Source organism: Impatiens glandulifera, chromosome 7 (genome assembly GCF_907164915.1).
Source record: "Impatiens glandulifera chromosome 7, dImpGla2.1, whole genome shotgun sequence".
NCBI classification, from domain to species: Eukaryota; Viridiplantae; Streptophyta; class Magnoliopsida; order Ericales; family Balsaminaceae; genus Impatiens; species Impatiens glandulifera.
This window is the reverse complement of record NC_061868.1, coordinates 49,184,988-49,205,418: the sequence shown is the minus strand read 5'-3', so window position 1 is coordinate 49,205,418 and position 20,431 is coordinate 49,184,988. Positions and strand designations below refer to the sequence as shown.

The window sequence follows — 20,431 nt, the reverse complement described above, 5'->3', positions numbered from 1 at the left end:
TTCAAGGCTTAATAATTCCATTTGATTTTCTCATAATTGTACTTTCAATATGTTTTTAGGTAAAGGAATTTTCTTTTATTCATTCCAAACTCCAAAATATTGAATTACAAATCAGAGATCAAATTACACAACATCTCCCAATTATTACGGAAATTAAAATCTAAACAATTAGTAAAAATTCAGATAATAAAATAGATACCTACTTTTCTTTAAACAAAAATTAAGAAAGAAAATCAATTACAATAAAATTTTGTAAACTTAGAATTGGAAATGGGATCAATTTTAAGAATATTAGATTCTTTAATATTAAAAATTAAAATTCAATAGAAATTTTATAATCCTCAATTTCACTTATTTTAGTTCAAAATTTTAATTTCATTTTTTAACTTATTTTATAAAAAATTTAAACAAAATAACTTTTTATTATTTAAAACACAAATAAATCAATCATTTTCTCTTTTTAAATTTAGGACATTAAAATATCAAAAATATGTATTTTTTGTTTTTTTAATTTAGTAAGTTAACTTTTATATATATATATATATATATTTTATTTTTTTAATCTTTGAAGTTTATATGTTGAACTAATATTTTTTTAATGAAAATTGTAACTTAAAATAAATTTTTGACACTTAATATATCTTAATTGGTTGTAATTGTATACGTTTTTTCAAATATAGAAATTGAATTATTATTCAAATAACAATTTTTGTAAAATTGAAATTAGAATTTCATTTTCAATTTCAACGCAAATTACAATTCTAATTTCAATCATTTAAACGTACCCTTAAAGATATGAAACGTACCCTTAAAGATATGAAATGTACATTATTTGTTATAAGTTAATCCTGACGAAAAATAATTTAACTAAAAAAATATTACCTATGAATTAAATATTTCAGTTTCAATTATCGTTTAAAAAAATATTCAAATTAAACAGAGATTGTACAGTATAAATAATATAACCATTCATTAAATAAACTCATGTCACAATAAAAATAATACCTATATTCTTTAAAATGTAAATATAATTATAGTGTAGTTACAATTTTTATTGTAATTTTAATTAATTAAATTTTATTAAAAACAAACAAATTAGTAGTATTGTTTTAATAAGATATAATTAATAGCACTGTTATTTAATTATCAATATTATTTTATTTTTTTCTAAAATTGGTATAATATTAAAAATAATAAAATAGTGTATAAGTATAGCATTACCAATATTATTATATCAATTAAATAACGTCACTTAATGTAATAGACTTCTCTATCAAATAACACAGCTCTAGATATTTGTATATATATATGTTGTTCTTGGATAAGATATTTGATAAGGAAATAAGATATTTTTAAAATTTTTTCTTTTATAATATAATTAAAATTAAATATTATTCTATTAATTTTCTAGTTCAAATCACTTAATTTATTAATTAAACTTATAAAATAGATTATATCTAAAAATGAATTATTTTATAATTATATATTAATAATTTTTTAAATATTTTCAAATAAAGTTTTTTATTTATGAAAATCACAATAAAATCAATATTTTTAAATAATCCAAAAATCAAGTCAGCTATAATTTGCGCAGGTGCCACGTCAGGCAACAAAATAACATGTTTTGTATGACAGACATGATAACTAGGGACCTAAGAAGATTGAGAACATATATACTGTGAAAAGGATAGAAAAAGACCCCTCAAATTCTGTAGATTTGTCAAATTGAGCACCTACAACCCCAAATCCGAACAAAATCTTACTCATTAGCTGGCTGGCCTCATCCTAATTAATTGTTTTGTGGTAGGCCAGAAAACTTCATACCTCTCTAAAGGGCTAACAACCTCTCAAATTGTAATTCCCAGGATAGATTGTATTCGGTAGGGTAGTTTTATTTAACTTACTCGCTCCAATTTATTTGAATAGTTATCGTTTTTTCCAATATCAATGGTTATTGCACATAATTAATACCTAAATTTATTGATTTATACTTGAAAATTAATAAATTCATTTTGAAAAATAGATATTACCTACTTTTTTTTTACATGCATGCTCAGCAGCAGGGTGGGCCAATCATTTGTGTGTGACCTAAGTACTTTTACATGGAGAGCTAGCTTATAGTGTGCTCACTCTTGAGGAACAAATGGAAAAAGCTAAACTTTTTTTTTTTTCTCTTTAAGCTTAAAAAGGAAAAGGGTTCTAAAGGTGATAAATTTGTATAAGTTATTTGAGCATTTTTAATGCAGTTAAATAAATTATAAGAATGATTCTTCGATGGCTTGATAATCGTTGAAGACCTGGTTGTGGTTGGAACAACGAGGCAATAGTTTTTCTCGAGATAATTTGTTCGCGAAAACCGACCATATATATGTAAGATCATGATTTAGGAGGACCACTAGAATTATGAAAGAAGAATTGATTCATGAAGTTGCAGCATTGAGGCGAACCTTTTCATCACTAGCTCCTTCTTATTTCCCTTTATTCACACAACTTGCTTGATCCTTTTTTTTCAATCCTACAAGTTGAAATTATCAAATCATTCTGTACATTATATTTATTTATACAATTCTAAGATAATTTTATAAATTATATCAAAATCTAACTCTAAGAATATACTAATTAATATCTACCTATTATATTATTATTAGTGGATACAAAACTTTTAATGTAATATTCAAAGCTTATAAATATATATATATGTATCTGCTTTAAGAAATATTCAAATTTTAAGATTTGACAAATAAATTCCTAAAGTCCTTTAATTTCTTTTCCCTTTTTGTTCATATTTTAAATCTGGTACATTGTTATTATCTTTTGACGACTTATGCTCACATGGGTGAAATAAAAAAATTTATATATAATACATAGAAATAATTAGTTTTTAATTAAAACATCTCTTCAGCAAATTCAAACCAATTTAATAAATTTATTTATCTTTTTAACACTAAAAGTATCTATTTCGTCTCTAAACTTAGATTTATTTTATTTTATAGGTAGATTTGATGTTGATTTAATTAAAAAATTATTATTATTTAAATTAAATTAAAATATAATTAAACTTTAATATTATATCTTACTAATATTACCAAGATTTCAGAATTCAAAAATAACCATCTAATTTTTTTTTATATTGAAAGTTTTGTTATGATATATAGTAAAATTATTCAAAATATTTTAAATAAGAATCGAATTCTATCAATTTTTTTATCTCGAATTTATAATTTTTAATTTTCAGTGACCCAATTCGATTTAATTTGATATAGAATTTAGAACATTCTAAGTATGAATAGTCTAACCTTAGTTGGATTGAATTATTTTAAAAATCATTTCATACTTTTTATTCAAGTTTTATTAAATCACTTTTGACCTAAAATATTTAGTATTACATTTAATTTTAAAATAATTTTCTATTATAGAACAATCTGAATCCAACAAGAAAATGAATAAAATAAATTGAAAGAGAAAGGAACAAATATAGTAAAAACTGAAATTGGAAAGTTCAAACAGTAGTAATTGCATTGAAAATTACTACATTCTCGCAGGAATTTCTAACATTTTAGAACTGTAAAAAGTAACTAGTAAGCAGTAGTAGTAAAAAGTAAAAACAAAATTCCTCTACACACACAAACCATTGATTAGAAGATCAAATCACCAATATCTTCTTGAATCTCAAAATAATCGTCGTCAGGAAGACGAAACTCCAATTCCCCACCGCCATTAAAAGGAAACAACTGATCTTCACAATCTTCTTCTTCGAAAAAGAAAGAACAACCCGCTTTCTCTGTTGTTTCCCTAAACGGGTCACTAACATTCTGAACCGGGTACGGAAACTCAAAGATATCATCCGGTATCGCCAACAACGATGAAGTAAAAGTAGAAGTAGAAGGCAGCTCTGAATATGTCGCCGGAACTAATTTCCCGTCGCACCGCTCTGGTTCTTCTCCGACGTTGGGACCCCAACGGACCCGTAAAACGGATCTCGGTGAAGAAACGCGGTTGCTTAATGATTCGTCGGCGGAGGTATAAGGTTCGTCGATGGCGGCGGCCGTCGTTTTCGATTTGGGGGTTACGAAATTAGTTAAGGCGTTGGGTCCACGAAGTTTGATTGCGGCATTATCATAAACCATGGCAGCTTCTTCAGCCGTTTCGAATGTACCTAACCAAACCCTAACACGACGAAGTGGGTCTCTGATTTCCGCCGCCCATTTCCCCCATGGCCTCTGTCTAACTCCACGAAACTTCATCCCTTCCCCGGAATTTACAGGAATTTTCCCTCGTCCGTTGGACTTCTTTCGCCGGTTAACCGGCTTAGATATATTTCTTTCCTCTATTGTAACTTCATTAACAAATCTCTTCACCCCATTAACAACACGCTTGGAGAAACCGTTTCCCTCCTCGCCGGACGAGTCAGTCGCGTCGGCGTCAGTCACCGTTATCCGTACAACCCGCTTCGACGGCGGCGATGGCCTGAACATCGTTGTTACAGAGATTACGTGTGAAATTTCATGAAAAGGACAGATTCATCTGAGATATGAGAACTGTATGGGATACTTAAATGGTAGCTGCTGCTGCTCGTGAAAAGAGTTAATAATGAGAGAAATGAAAGGTCAAGTGGGTGGAGAAGGAAGGAAATCGGAAAGGCTTTTTTTGAAGAAGCTAGAAAAAAGGCAACAAGGAATTTCCTTGCCGGAAAAGGGAAAAAGAAGTACGGTTTTTTGTCCGGCGGCGGCCACCGATAACAGAAACTTCCTTTTGCTTCTTCTCCGACTGACAAATGTAAGTTTTTCAGAGAGACAGAGAAGAGAGAGAAAGAGAGAGAGAGAGAAAATGGAGTTTTTTTTAGAGTGAGAAAGGCGGTTGCGGTGCAGACAACGGTTATATACAATTCATAGCCGTAATCTCTCCCCAGCGGTTATATTTTTATATTCTCCACCCAGAAAATTTCATTTTTTCTTATTAATAATAATAATACATATTCTTTATTTTTCAAAATAAATTAGTACAAAACTTAATAAATGATGACTTTCTCCCCCGACAATATAAGCAAAATGAAAAGAGGGGAAGGGGGTCTAAGTTTAATTCATTTATGAAAACTTTAGTTTCACAGGCTGTCACAGGTTTTTTCATGACAAATATTTGTAGACCCAATATATAGAACATGGGTCACCTGTTATGGGGGCTGAATGAAATTCAAATATTATTTTTAAATAAAATGAATTTTTTTTTCTATATTATTTATCATAACAAAAGGAAATTGAAGTTAATTAATAATTTTATTGTTGTAATTTCATGATCATTAATCAGTACTAGGTAGATAGGATATACCACTATATAGCTAGCTATAGGTTGATTATTGAGTGGGTTATGTATCATTATTTCTATTGTGACATATATGTCCACCTTAGAATTGGTGGATTGAATTTTTGTAATTGCTTCTTATATATATTGACTTATAAATGAGTTTAAACAACTACCATTTGTGCAATTGGTAAGTGATGACGTATATATGACATAATAGTTATATGATTACATACATATTGGAACATTTTTTTATATTTTTTTTTAAATGATACATATAATAATATTATGAAATTTAAATCTAAAAAAACAACAAATATGGGGAGAAGTTAATGATGACAATGATCCTCAAGAGGGTAATAAGATCGAACCCTTCATATATTGTTAAGATAATAGTATTATTAATGACTCGTTATTCATCAGAAAATAATATAAGTATAGCCCAATTGTCTTACATCTGCAAATTTAGCCGTCCCAATCCACATATCTAACACATATCATTGATTCCCGGCATAACCTAATGGATGCTAGTAATGCGTCGTCTCAATTTTTTGAGGCACAAACAACATCGACTGACCAAGATAAATTCTTTGCTCATTCATCTATCATTCGTTAGAATCTCACTGTGAATTGCACTCCTTCCGAAAAAAGAGATCTTAATGAGAGACTCCCATAATTTTCCCAGCAAAAAAGTCGGAATAACTCTTTTGAAAAGAAAATAACAATGTCATACATGAAATTTATCAATATCCCTCCGCCACATATTGATTTAACTGAGACAACTTTTTTATATTTTTACAAATAAGAATAAAAACAAACACGGGAATTGTAATATATATAATATATATCAAACTTCAAAATAGAAAGAGAATGAAAGTTGTAATTATTAAGATTTGCAAATAATATAGTAATGACATCCGGATGAGTTACTTCTCACCACAAATGTTCTCTTGAATCTCATCTCCTTTAGATCAGGTTTGTTTTTTTTGTGTCAAAATTCCATGTTTGTGTCCCATTTCGAACTAATGGTATTAATATAATATATATGAATAATCAATTCATTAAATTTGATGTATATATTATGAATTTGTTCAAACTTTGATGTCATCACACAATTATCTATTCCAAATTAGATACCCTAATTAACTAGCTTATAATAATACCTCCTTAAAGTGCTAAATTGTCCCCATGCATGCAAATTAATCGACGTCCAATCACTCATTACGTTATTGGTGGATGTTGGACTCTAGTTAATTAATTAGCATCTGATTCATCAAACTAAACCAAATTAATAATATAATTATGATTTGGAAGTATTATAATAAGAATGAATTAATTCATTAATCTTCAAATCATAGGCACCAATATTTGTTGTTTTCATTGACAATTCGGATTATCTGTTGGCCGATATTTCGCATATTCCTTTCCTATATGCTCTTAATGTTACCACCATCCATATATATAATTATTCAAAGTTTCAATTAAACTTAACATCATAATTAATTAATGAATTTGTCCTTATTATGGAAATAGATCATATAATTAATTATTCAACTTCATGTTTGGAATTCAACTATGAATTCAATATTAATTTAACTGTTTTGAAAAAAAAGTCTCTTTATAATCATGGGTTAGCACAATTAATTCCCACAATAAAAATATTATTTCAACTTAATGCGTTTTTAATGAAAAATGAATATAAGATTATTTACCGGACATAATTTTTTTTTATATCTAAATTGATTAAATTGAATGCAGTTGGACAGAGGGGGCATTCAGTCAAGTTAATTTAGTATAGTCTCACTGGGAGGGTTTTTGTCTTTTGTCTTAACTTAGTATCCTCAGAAATTGTATTATATTTTTCCTTTCATTTTGGGTTGTTGCCTTATAGACTAGTGTTAATGTTTTGTTGTTTTATTCTATGTTTGGTATTTCCTATCAAAATCAAAATACTAGTTTGTTTTTTTCTGTAGATATTTTAAGTCTGAAGTCGATTTGGGCAATAAGAGTCTTGTGAATCCTTTTGGAAATTATTCAAGAGTCCATAATGCAACCGACCGATGCCATTGGTTTCATGTTTCCGTACTTTCGCCAAGATTGTGATCGGGGTTTGCCATGTTATTAAAACTCTCATATAATCATATTCAAAACTATATATATATATATATATATATATATATATATATTATTGAATCCTATATATGAAATGATATTAAGCCTATTTGAAAACGTTAAGGATGACATGCAAATCGATTGTCTTATATTCATTATTCATAAGCATTAATTACTTAATGAGAATAACAAAAATAAATTACATATAGCAAAAAGTGTAAATACCAAAAAAATAAAATCACATTTTTTATTAAATAAAATTAAGTAACACTTATCATACAAAATGTCAAAAAGTTATTTTATTTTGACAATTATGGAATATAAGTATGACTGACACAGAAAAAAATTGAAAGTAAAGTTGGATAATTTAATTATTATTATTATTATATATATGAGAGAAAATTTATTGAGACAAAGAGGGGGAGACCAGGGAAGAAAGTACATTAGAATCGACAAATCATCGGTAGGCTATGATTTGTACTTTATTAAATTAAATCATTATTATTAATAGTTAATTATTTAGCTCAACTTTATGTTAATTAAATAGTTATCATTTTTGTCTGTATCCACTATATAACAAGGCGCATATATATAAAAGGACAATATTTGTGTATCTATTATTTAATTTCATATGTAGTATATTTTAATTCCAACTTAAAAGTTGTATTGTTTGACGACTTTTTTTTATAGTGAATGATAGTTTGATATTATTTGTTGTATGATGCCAATCATCGGGATGAGAATATGTCTTAAATGCTTTCAGTTCTTTTTCATGCTAGTTTTTTATTTTATTTTATGGACTTTTACTTTTAACTTGTGAGATATTGCATAATATTGGTACGTAACCATAGTCGTCTACGTAGTAATAATATTGTGATTGATATTTCGTAATGACTTTCTTTAGAAACTAAAAATCTAAAAAAAAAACAAGATAAAACAAGCTCTAATAGGGTATTTTGACAAAAGATTAAAGAAAATCATTTACATTAATTTGGACTCTTCAATGTCCGGAAATTAAAATATGGGGTTTAAGGCAGCTAATCTGTGCTTTGACCTATTTAGCAAAAAGGTGATATCTATAAATTAATTAATTAACTAAATATTTTGGACTCCAAGAAATTTGATAAAACAATTAAGCAAAATTTGAATATATTTCTCATTAATTTATATGCATATATTTGTTTTTATTTTGAGTCTGGTTTGGTTTTTAAAAACAGACCTTCAAACTAAGATTAGTTTGATATTAGGTTTAAATGGGAGTAAGCTTGTTTTGTTCATTTATTCTAATTTATTGTTCAAACACAGTTTTTTTTTATAATTTATTTATTTAATTCATTATAATTATTTATATTATATATTTAACTATTTATATTTTAATATATATATTTATACATTTGAAAGAAAATAATAAAAAAAAAAACTGAACTTAATCGATTTATAAATAAATAACAAATTAAATTAGTTTGAAAAAGTTGAATCCATTACCTTCTGAACTCACCCCCATTTTATCCTAGAAAGGATTATAGATAAGGAATCCACAAAACTATCATTTTTTATTTTAAATATGAAAATATCTTCAATAATTATTTCAATCTCATATATTTAAAGGGTACAATAGTCATTAAACGTTAAAAAAACTAGTTTTATTTTTTTAATTAAGACGAACAAAAAATTTATCAAAAAATCTAGATAACACACACCACCCCCACCCCCAAAAAAAATAAAAAAAAATAAAAAAACTCAAGATCAAACAAGCTAAATGAACTTCTTTTATTTTCATTCTAAGATAGGAAATGAACTTTGTTAAATAAAAGGGTTGTGTAGTGAAAATCATTATTTGTGGCTCGAATAAGGACACAAGCAAAAACAAAAAGGAGGGCTATAGGATGGTGACAGTAGCATCATTTCTAGGCATTATCTAAAAAAAGGGTGAAATACGGTTATGTTCATCCCCCCTTTCTTTCTTTCTTTTCTTTATATATTTTTATAAATCCTGACTTATTAAATACTCGAATTCATGACCTGTTAAGACATAAATTCATACACTCTATTTTTTTTTATGCATAAAGCAGGTTTAGGACACTAGAATCCCCTTGACAAGTAAATTGAAAACACAAATAAAGTAAAACATTGACCTGTTTAGCCCATGGCATATTTCTGGGTCCAGCTCCTGGCCGCACTCTCGTACTTATTCCTGTCTGTCTTGTACATATGAGCAATCTCCGACACCAATGGGTCATCAGGGTTTGGGTCAGTCAGCATTGAACATATTGACAACAATACCTAAATCAATCTTCTTGTTTATTAATTACTTTCAAACAAATTAATGGTGCAATTCTTTTTTAAGGTTAAAAGTAAAAAAATAACCTTGGAAATAGTGAGAGCAGGGCTCCACTGTTCTTTCAGAATATCAAGGCATATGCTACCATTGCTGTTGATATTGGGATGGAAAACCTTTGTTCTGAATGCAACCTGCAAAAATCACCATACCAAGAAATATGTTTATTTCAAACCCAACCCAACTCCCTATTTTATTGTGACCCGGTCTCGATTAATGTGAACAAACTGTCTAGCAACACTACACTAGTTAGTTTGAGATTCAGCTTATTCATTTGATGATAGTCATCTCGAATAAAATGAATGAACAGAGATTATTATGATTGCCTTGCCCTAGAAAACAATAGCTTTGATCACTAATAATAAGCAAATATCATATTTCATTAAATAAGCTACAATTAGTTAAAACATTGAACTTTTTAACATTTTAAAACTTAGAATTTTCCATATTTAAGATTAATTCGTTATGAATAAAAGTAGTATGCATTACCTTAGGCGGTTTAAATGGATAATCTGGAGGGAAATGAATAGTAACCAGGAAAACTCCTTCAGCATAAGGACTGTCGGGAGGACCCATTATAGTTGCTTGCCAGTGGAACATGTTATCAGATACCGGACCTGTACTCAATGAAAAATGAATGACAGTAAAAACATTCATTTGAATTCCTCTTTGAAGTTCCTGATAGAAAATGTTAATAAATCTAAACTGTTACTGAGCATTTATCTCAAAATTCTCATGTAACCACAACAAATATTAATTAGGATTACAAACAAGTTTTATTCCAACATATCAGTTTTTTGTGTGAGACACCAAACATAGCAACTTCGAGTGAACAGTGGATTGAACAATAAACTAATTTAAGAAGAGAGTATAAGGAAAAACTATTTGTACCCTCAAATGAAGGCCCAGAAGCAAGTTCGAGGTCAAGGGTCTACAACTGTAAAGATCTGGAACATTGAGGGCATCTTGTAAGGAAGTTTTAAAGTGGTAAGGCATGCATTTCCCACAATTAAGAAGTCAGAATAAATTATTGATAAAGAGAATAAGCATAATGGTATAATAATACAGTACTGGTCAAAATTCAGAACACCCACTAAGAACACCAGAATACAGAAGTCACCACATAAGGAAAATTCACTATTGGAATCAATATCCTTTTCTTTCTTGAACCGATGATTAAGACACCATATAACTAATGTCAATCTTCATCCAATACAAAATGTGTACACCTATGCTATTGATATCCACATTATCATCTTGTAGAAAAGGATAGATACACACATGACAACCAAACAAAGATCTCATCCGAATGACTTAAAAGTAATGAGCACAAAGTCTATTCGCTCAAATAATCAGGGCTTATTTAAGTTTAAATTCTAGGACAGCCAAGCAGCAGTTGCCACAACAGTCTATTAGAGGAAGTAGGAACACAATTAAGAGATGAAACTCTTATGGAAACACCTAACTAAGAAAGTATTCACAACCTCAACGCCCTTTCAATAAAAACTGAGGGTGAAACGCAGTTTTACAAATGACGATAGCAAGGAAAGGAAGATGAAAGATTTTCAAAAGGCAACATTTTTTTTCATGATACAACTTCAGGTCATGTACTCAAGCCACCAATGTCTTCACCATCTACCATTTCATATTTCCCTTTCTCCCTTTTGTTCTCTCATCCATATTACTGCCAGACTACTCTCCTAAATCCAGGAGGCAATAATAATCACAGTGATCTCGTTTACCTGAAATTCCTAAATTGTTTTTTTTTCAGAATAATTAAGTTATCCAATGAGTTAATAGTCAAGGAAATCAAAACTACATATGAATCTATAAGCCTAATCAAACGTGTTTAATTTAACACAAGACATAGTTCTAGGTGAGACCTCCAATAACTCAAACATATCAATTAATGCAGATCATTCATTAATTATCCAAAAACTAGATAGCATGATCAATATAGACTACTAATCTGTGATCACAAGAAAAAGGAAACAGGACTAGCATGCAAATAGATTCATACAAAATATCAGACCTCGAAGATCCAAGAGAAGTGATTGAACCGTACGTACCTGCGCTGCATGAGGTAGGAGGATCTTTCTGGAGATCCTTGAGCTCTTTCAAGATACGCTTGGAAGCCATAACAAAGCCCTAGCTCTTTCTATCTATACACTGCAGAGATTAAGTTTCAATCGCGACATACATGACATGATAGAGAGATGAAAGACAACCGATGATATGGAAATTGTTACCTTTTGAGAGAACTCTTCACCTTCTTCTTCTTTGATCAGCAATGGATGAGAAGGAAGAATATCTTGTAAATGTGAGATATCGAAGAAGTATCCCATTTTAAGTAGAAGAAGCATCAGAGTGATAAAGATGGATTCACAACCGCTTACTCAACATACATCTAATAAGTAATTTAACCTTTTCGGTCCCACTTTTTTACGCGCCATTTTTACACGCTGAATTTTTTTATAAAAGTAAAACTAAAAAAAAAAACTAAAAAAAAAAATAAAGCAGTCATTCGAGGAACTCATTTGAGTTTTTAAATGATGACGATTGAATTAGAGGAGACCAAATAAATCTTTATCAAAACTTCTAAGAGACAATTAAAATTATCCGAGAGTGGGTAATAATGCAATAAAAGATCATGCCAAGTGAAAATGAATTATACACGTATATGACTGATATAATAAGAATTTCATACCAATAACTTTCTAGAGGTAGGTATATATTAGAGATGTTTAATATAAAAAATCAAATCGAGTAATTTTTATTGAAAAATGAAAAATAACTACAAATTCGATTATTTTGTTTTTCTGTTAAAATAAATGTACACAGACTCGAGAAATAATTATCAACACAATTAGAGGGTATGAGCAACAAAAGATCAACAAACTATAAAATTTGAGTCGAAAAAACCAATCCGACTAAATATGACGCTATAATGAATAAAATGTAATATCAACTCAAATCTTAATAATAAAAAATCTTAATAATAAAAAAAAGACTATACTACAAAATTATTTGGGATTAAGAAAAAATGACTTTCCTATTTATCTAGAGATCATTTTTTTTTTTTTTGTAGAGATAAAAGAGCAGGAAGAAAGATGATATATTTCAAACTATATTAAATGTAAAAATATATATAATTGTTATTATTATTTGATACCTTCTATTTTTATTTTATAATATTTTATACTCAAATAATTCAGCTAAAATAAGTATTAAATCCAAATATTGCTTGCTAAGAATCTATTTTTTTTGATTAAAAAAAACATATAATAGTTTTTTATATATTATTAAATTTATTCAGTGGAACATTTGATAAAATTAGAATTATTTAGGCTTGAGCAAAGTTAATATTGGATAAATTGTCTAATTTAAAATAAAAATAAAAATAAAAATAAAAATAAAAATAAAAATAAATGATAGTCTTTATCAATTAAGCATGAAAGGATTGCCCGACCCCTGTTACTTGTCTAGTGGTAGTACTAGTGGGTGTCTAATGGGTAGCCAATAATTTATTTATACTTTGGTGTGACCATTTTATTTAAACATGGATTATGGTTTCAAATTAATTTGGAATAAAATTATTATTTCAATAATATACCTTTCAATCAAATTATTAATTATAATACTAAATTATCTCTTTCTTCTTAAAAAAAAACTATTTAATTATGCATAAATTCTTATACATTTTTTTTTAAAATAATCCATAAAATATTACAAAATAAAAATTAACACAATCAAACGAAATATTATGTTACAATTTATCTTTATCTAGTCAATTTTGACTTTTCCCTAAAACATGATATTAAGAAGAAAACATGTATCTCCTAATTAATCTAATAAAGTGGCAATTAAAAACCCTTAAAGTGGAAATTAAAACTTACACAATAAGATAAAAATCAGAATATGTTGGGTTCAACCCTTAAGTGGAAATTAAGGAAGAATTGCATAAAATCAGATTATAATGAAACTCGGTTCACCGAGTCAGTGAAAACAAACAAACAACTCGACTCACTCACTAACTCACTCCGACGGCGACCACTGAGTTCTTCCCACATACGGCGTCGAGCTACCCGACTTCCCCTCGGAAGAAGGCCGGTTCTCATTCTGTATCCGCCGCACATTCTCAATCATACCAACAATCTCACCCATTTTAGGCCGTTGATCCGCCATTCTCGTCACACACGCCAATGCTATCTGCAACATCTCAACCATCTCCTCTTCAATATTACAACACTTGAGCAATTCAACATCGAAAACCTCCGCCGTCCATTCTTCTCGAACCACCGAGTGAACCCATCTAACCAAATGCACCACCTCATCCCCGCCCGCCGCATGAACCGGAGATTTCCCCGTCAGGAGTTCCAAAAGTAAAACACCGAAGCTGTACACATCCGACGGTTGTAACGCTTTCCGTGTATCTGTCACCTCCGGTGCTCGATACCCCGCCGCCCGAGCAATCGGAGAAGATAGCTGTCCCATTATGGCGGACAGGCCGAGGTCCGATACGACACCGTATCGTTCAGGGTTTAGGAAAATGTTAGATGATCTCACGTTGCCATGAACTAGCTTCCCGCCGTTGCCGTCGTGGATATGGGCAATCCCCCTCGCCGCACCGATCGCTACCCTCCATCGTGTTTCCCAATCTAACCCGGGTTTCACTTTTTCATCTCCTTTTTTTCCTGTAATAGAAAATCAACATTCATACAAGAATAAAGAATCAAGATACGTTTTTTATTGATTAAAGATGATTTTAGAGATTACCGTGTAGAATGGCGGCGACGCTACCCTCGCTATAGTAATCGTAAACCAAAAGCTTTTCGTCTTTGGAATAGTAATACGCCCTCAATTCGACCAAATTCTCGTGCTTAATATTCCCGACCAATTCCATATGCTGTTCGAATTCCCGTTTCCCAACTCCGACCTCCTTCAATCTCTTGACGACGACTGTATTTGCATCCTCTAGAATAGCTTTATAAGCCATACCAAAAGTCCCTTTTCCTAGTACCTCGGCGGAAGCTCTCAAAAGGTCCTCCAAATCAAATACATAGCTACAACCCTCGAAGAAGAACAGCCGGTTGTTCGCATCCTGCGACCTAGATATCACTTTCTCCGGCGACATTTCTCCCTTCTCCGTTTTCCCTGAGAATACATTCTCACCTCTCCTTCTCAAGTAGCAAACAACCAGCACAAAGGTAATGACAATTAATCCCAGAATAGAAGCAGCCACTATGATACCCAATAAGGCTGCTTCGCTTATTCTCCTGTCGGTCATGGGTTTTTTCCGGTTGGTACTATTTGAAGGAGAAGAAACAGGGGATTCTCCGGTTACAGGAAGAGATGAATTTCCTAAAGTTAAATTGTTGGACATAAACGCCGATTTGGGAAATTTTCTAAGTGAAGACGGCACATTACCGATGAACTGGTTGTTAGACAAATCTAACTGTTCTAAATTTGGTAAATAAACATCAGGAATTTCACCTGAAAGAGAGTTATTAGCTAGATTGAGAGCAGTAAGCTGAGTTAGATTCGAAATTGAAGCAGGTAAACTCCCATTAAATCCATTATTCGACAGATTAACAATTGTCAAATTCTTCCAAGCCGAAAATTCCGATGGCAAAGGACCTGAAAACTTGTTGAACTGAAGATAGAGATTCGACAAATTCTTGAGATTATACAAGTCCAGAGGAAAACTTCCATAAATACCATTAGATCGGAGACTCAAGATCTGCAACGCCGACAGTTTACCAAGAGTGTCGGCCGGGATAGGGCCATGAAATCCAACAGCCGGAAGGCGGACGGCGATAACCCGGTTCCCGTCCTGGCTGCATGTAACGCCGGTCCAGTGCTTGCAAACAGTGGAGCTCTCGTCCCAGTTGAGAGACCGAGAATGGGGAAGTCTGTTAACGAAATCGAGCAATGCTTGCTTGTCTTCATCGATTAGAGCAGCTCCCACGGGATAGTAAATAAGACCCACAAAGAAGAAGAGAGCAAGAAGAAGATGAAAAGAGTCCATTAACACTATCGAGTTGAAACTGGAAAGAAATTTAGTCTACATATCCCTCTGTTTTTGAGGTAGCAAATGAAAATAGAGAGGATTGTCGAAGAAAGGAAGGAGGGTATCTGCAAATTTGAAATGAGGTAAAGCTATACCCACCTTTCTGCGTGGCTATGTTCTATGCCAAAGCGAAGAATGTTCCCGAGAAAGGAGAGCTCTCTCTTTCTCTCTCTACAGTTGTTGCTTCTGCTACCTCGAATGGCGAGCTGGAAGGGAAGGGAGGGAATTGGGGAAGAAGAAGAAAGAAAAGAGGTCAACATATCTTTAAACTCGGACAGAGTCAACTCACAACTCGGCACTTTTCCCTCATTTCAAATAACCTAACATTTGTTTTCATTATTTTATAAATCACAATAATCGATTCATCCATTAAAATGTTTTTTTATATATTGTTTATCAAAATTATTTAAATAATTCTATATATTTTTTAAATAACCCAAATCAAAAAAACAAGGGCCTACATGTTTGCTGTAGGGAAAGTGGATTTTTGAATGATGGATTTTTGAATTGAAAGGTACTAATAAAATATTTTATTTAAATATCACATAATGGTCTTGTACAGTAATTTTATATTTTAAAAATAGTTGTCTATAATAAATCAGATATAAAAACAAACGGGACCATAAATAATGGGTTGGTAGTTGGTCTATTCATTTGGATTTGTTATATTAAAATTTTGAAGTCTCTCCTCTTCTTGAATCAAAATTAGGCTTTGCAAATTCATACAAATTGTATTTTATTTTAAACTGTTGTTTAAACCTCTCAAATTGTCTTTTTGAAAATTTATTGATAATTATATTATTAAAGTATTAAACATTTAGCACCATCTATATAGTCATAACAATGCGATGTTTTTTTTAATAGGAATTAAATTTAAAAAATATTAAATTTGAGTTATTATTTTGTGTTATCATTTTAAATTATTTAAAAATAATCTCAAACCAACTTTTAATCATTCATTAATCACATTATTTAAATTATCAACTTCATAAATAAACTAATTTTTTTTTTATAATATTATACCTAAATTATTTATTTTTTCGTAACTTTTTAAAATAATTATTAACTTTTATTAAAAAGTGCACAAAAAATTATCGTCCCGTACGAATCATATTTCCAGAATGAAACGAACGTATGTAATATTAATTTTTTGAGACGATCTTCTCATAATTTTTTCCTTCGAAAACTCTTCTCTTTATTTATTTTCAAATTCGTCGACTACATGACGAAAGAAATTAGTTTTTAGTCGTCTGCAATGTTGCTGTAAAAACTTCATTCAATCAATTTTATCTAGAAGTCGACGACATTTGTTGGTGTATTCCATTAAAAATTAAGGAGTTTATATATATATATATATATATATATATATATATATATATATATATATATATATATATATATATATATATATATATATATATATATATATAAGAGCACACATGATCTTGACAAAATCACAATGAAAAAAAATATGATCAATAATTTTTTTCTTTAGTCTTCAAATAAATGTTGTATCTAGATTAAATTATTGATTTTTCAGTTTGCTAGATGTCAAAACTCTTTTATATTCTTTTATTGATAGGTTTCAAAAAAAAATATTTTTAATGAAATTTTTTATTTTCCCACATATAAAAGGGATGAAATCCTCCTTGTAGTGACGCATGAATATAGCTAGTTTTGAAATCGCGAAATTCGGTGAGATAATTTATTTTTTCATAATTAAGAAAAGCACATGATTTGTTCTCATTTTTCTATTCTCCTGTTTCCTCTCACAGTGAGAACAAAATCGTAATAAATATTTTTTTAATTACGATTTTGTCCCTCCCTCTGAATAATAAAAAAGGAAGCATAGAGAAAATTATAGCGGGATCTGTCAAATAAAAAAAAATATGAGGTTGAGTTTAAACTTTTGAGCTATAATCAATCTAATCTCTATACACTTATTTTCTTAAAACTCAGATGGTTGGTAATATGTTTGAGTTTTAGGATAAAAACTAAATTTTATCCTAAAAACATTTTCATAAAAAAGGCCAATGAGTAATGTGGAATAGTAGGTATTATAAAACTTGAGTGTTGACATATTTAAATGGTAATTAATGAGCAGTACTTGTCCAACAACACTTTATAATTGACAATTGACATTTCTAAGAATTAACATGGAATGATTATCCATAAATACATACCACTACATTAATTAATTAATCATAGATATTCATTCATGCTGCTGGGTAGAGCATCTACAACGCATGACCTCTGCCCGCATGGGACAGTGTAGAAAAGGGCAGGTCATTGATTTTTTTCATTTTTTGCATTGGAGATAAAAGTAAAAAGAGGGCAGTGCCCTCTATGCCGGTCATGCCATCTTCTGACTTTTTCATGATTATATAATATAATATATTATATAATATAGGAATATTAATTATATATTTAATTATAATATTTTTCCTACTATTCTTAAGTAACATTATTATAATAACGTTAAATAAATATATATTCTAAAGTTTTACTATAAAATAGGAATATTAATTATATATCGAAAAAAATATTCAAATTCGTGACAAACAAAAATATCGTCAATTACAAACCGATTTGGTGGAGCATATTTCACAATTCCATAATGTCCGTCAAAATGTTTAAAATTTTATGTGTTTTATTGTAGTTCATTATTTTTGTAATATTTTTAATATTATAATATATTTTAAATTATAAAAATATTTTATATTTTCTATTAATTATATTAATATGTTTTAAGGGTGAAATTGTCAAATTCTCCTATAATATATATAATACAGGAATATTACTCATTTAATTAATAAATATAAATTTTAAATAAATTAATATATTTTTTTATTAATTATATTAACACGCGATTTTAAAATCTCAAATTCTCCTATAATATAAGAATATTAGTTATAATATTCTTGTATTATAAATTAGTTATTTATTTAAAATAGTATAAATAAAATTTATTATTTAGATAAGAGGGCGGGCAGAAGCATTGTAGTGTTTTGACCAAGTACAATGTGTGCCCGCTTTCTGCTGATGTGGAATATTGATTTCACAAAAAAAGAGGGCAGAGGTCTTGTGCGCTGCTATGCTCTTACACTCATCTTTAGTCACACCTCATATATATATATATATTTATTGTGACCATGCATTATTATTATTTATTATAATTTTATAATTATGTGTGTGTTTGTGTGTGTGAGAGAGGACCATTATGACATTTTTGAATTGGCTAGCAATTTTGCCATTTGTTTCTGGATGTCACGAATTTGCTAGGGAGATGGATGCGATTGGGTTGTGGGGGTCCATACAAATATATTCAGATTAAATTCAGAGGGTCTGATCTTTAGGCCAATTTGTCATAGAGCCTCTGTTCATTTGGGATAATGACGATCCTATCAGATCAGATCATTTGGGATATATATATTATAATAATTAAACAACCCTCGTGTCAATGAAACCACACATATATGGTCCATACTCCATACCTTTCTCGTCTCATCACTCTATTCCTCTGTCATTTTGCTAAACCCTAATTATATATCCAAATACAATCCAATTCCACATAACACATTAAATTCAACTCATTTTTTTGATTACACTCCTAGCTAGCTCACCTAGCTAGTATATATATTCCAAATATTTATAAGACATAATAAATTTGATTTAATGTCTTAAATATCCCGGTTTCATTCTTATTCTACTACAAACTTCTTTAGTTAGTTTATTAAATACTAAAATGATAAAGGTTACATTTAATTAATTGGCCAACTCTTAATCCATCATCATCCCATTATTGATTTATAATTAATTAGGTGTTATAACCTAATTATTATAAAACAATAATAGCTTGATAGTTGATTATATATAAATATATTCTTTCAAGAATATAGCAATGATGAAACTCACATGCATATCAATCGGTCTAGTTACAGGCGGCAGATAGACGACTGTTTGTTTTTACCTGTTAGGTTGACAACAATATTTATAATTAATATATTTGGCAGTATTTACCATTACCAAAATATTGGACTTTGGCCCAGTTTTGTTAGGGTTTCATTTGGGCCTCTTTTCATACTCATTAACAAATATAAACCTCTAAGTTTTTAAAAAAAAATTATTTTTTAATTTATTATTTATAAGAATTCAATCATTTACAAATAAAAAAAATGTAATTTATATCTAATAAGTGAAAACAATTTATTAATATTTGTTAAATTATATAAAAATATGTCTAGTACAGCCCTATATTAGAGCAATAAGGGTATATAACATATAAACACATATTTCATAAAATAATATATTTTCCTATAAAGTTTTTAATATTAAGAAATCTATAAATGTGAATGTGATAACAATTATTTAAGAGAGATTATATTTTAAAGTTTGTTAAATTAATCCCAAATAAACTAAAACGATCCGGGCCTATAATAAAATAAACAATACTAGAAGACCCAGAGAAAGACCAAGTTTGAAAAAGCCCAAATATTTTTCAAAAAACCAAATAATATAAACAATTTATAATAATAATAATAAAAAATAAAAGATATTGAATAATTGAGTCAATATGACTCCTGCAGTTTCTCATTTCGCAAGAATTTTGTCGG

General features: G+C 29.4%; 3 protein-coding genes across 3 annotated transcripts; all 3 read right to left on the bottom strand.

The window, feature by feature from the left end:
• Nucleotides 1–3,490: 3,490 nt before the first annotated feature.
• On the bottom strand, nucleotides 3,491–4,895 carry LOC124910399 (pathogenesis-related genes transcriptional activator PTI6-like). Its single transcript, XM_047451031.1, has one exon. The coding sequence runs from the start codon at nucleotides 4,473–4,475 to the stop codon at nucleotides 3,636–3,638; it is 840 nt and encodes a 279-aa protein (XP_047306987.1). The 5' UTR covers nucleotides 4,476–4,895; the 3' UTR covers nucleotides 3,491–3,635.
• A 4,378-nt stretch (nucleotides 4,896–9,273) lies between these two features.
• LOC124944430 (ubiquitin-conjugating enzyme E2 10-like) lies at nucleotides 9,274–12,098 on the bottom strand. The gene is made up of 5 exons (XM_047484681.1): nucleotides 11,998–12,098; nucleotides 11,818–11,910; nucleotides 10,238–10,365; nucleotides 9,778–9,882; nucleotides 9,274–9,693 (listed from the first exon to the last, which is right to left on the bottom strand). The coding sequence occupies exons 2-5, from the start codon at nucleotides 11,885–11,887 to the stop codon at nucleotides 9,550–9,552; spliced, it is 447 nt and encodes a 148-aa protein (XP_047340637.1). The 5' UTR covers nucleotides 11,888–11,910; nucleotides 11,998–12,098; the 3' UTR covers nucleotides 9,274–9,549.
• Nucleotides 12,099–13,624: 1,526 nt separating this feature from the next.
• On the bottom strand, nucleotides 13,625–16,045 carry LOC124944429 (probable inactive receptor kinase At4g23740). Its single transcript, XM_047484680.1, has 2 exons — nucleotides 14,525–16,045; nucleotides 13,625–14,442 (listed from the first exon to the last, which is right to left on the bottom strand). Exons 1-2 carry the CDS (start codon nucleotides 15,774–15,776, stop codon nucleotides 13,784–13,786), a joined length of 1,911 nt encoding a protein of 636 aa, XP_047340636.1. The 5' UTR covers nucleotides 15,777–16,045; the 3' UTR covers nucleotides 13,625–13,783.
• Between the last annotated feature and the right edge of the window lie 4,386 nt (nucleotides 16,046–20,431).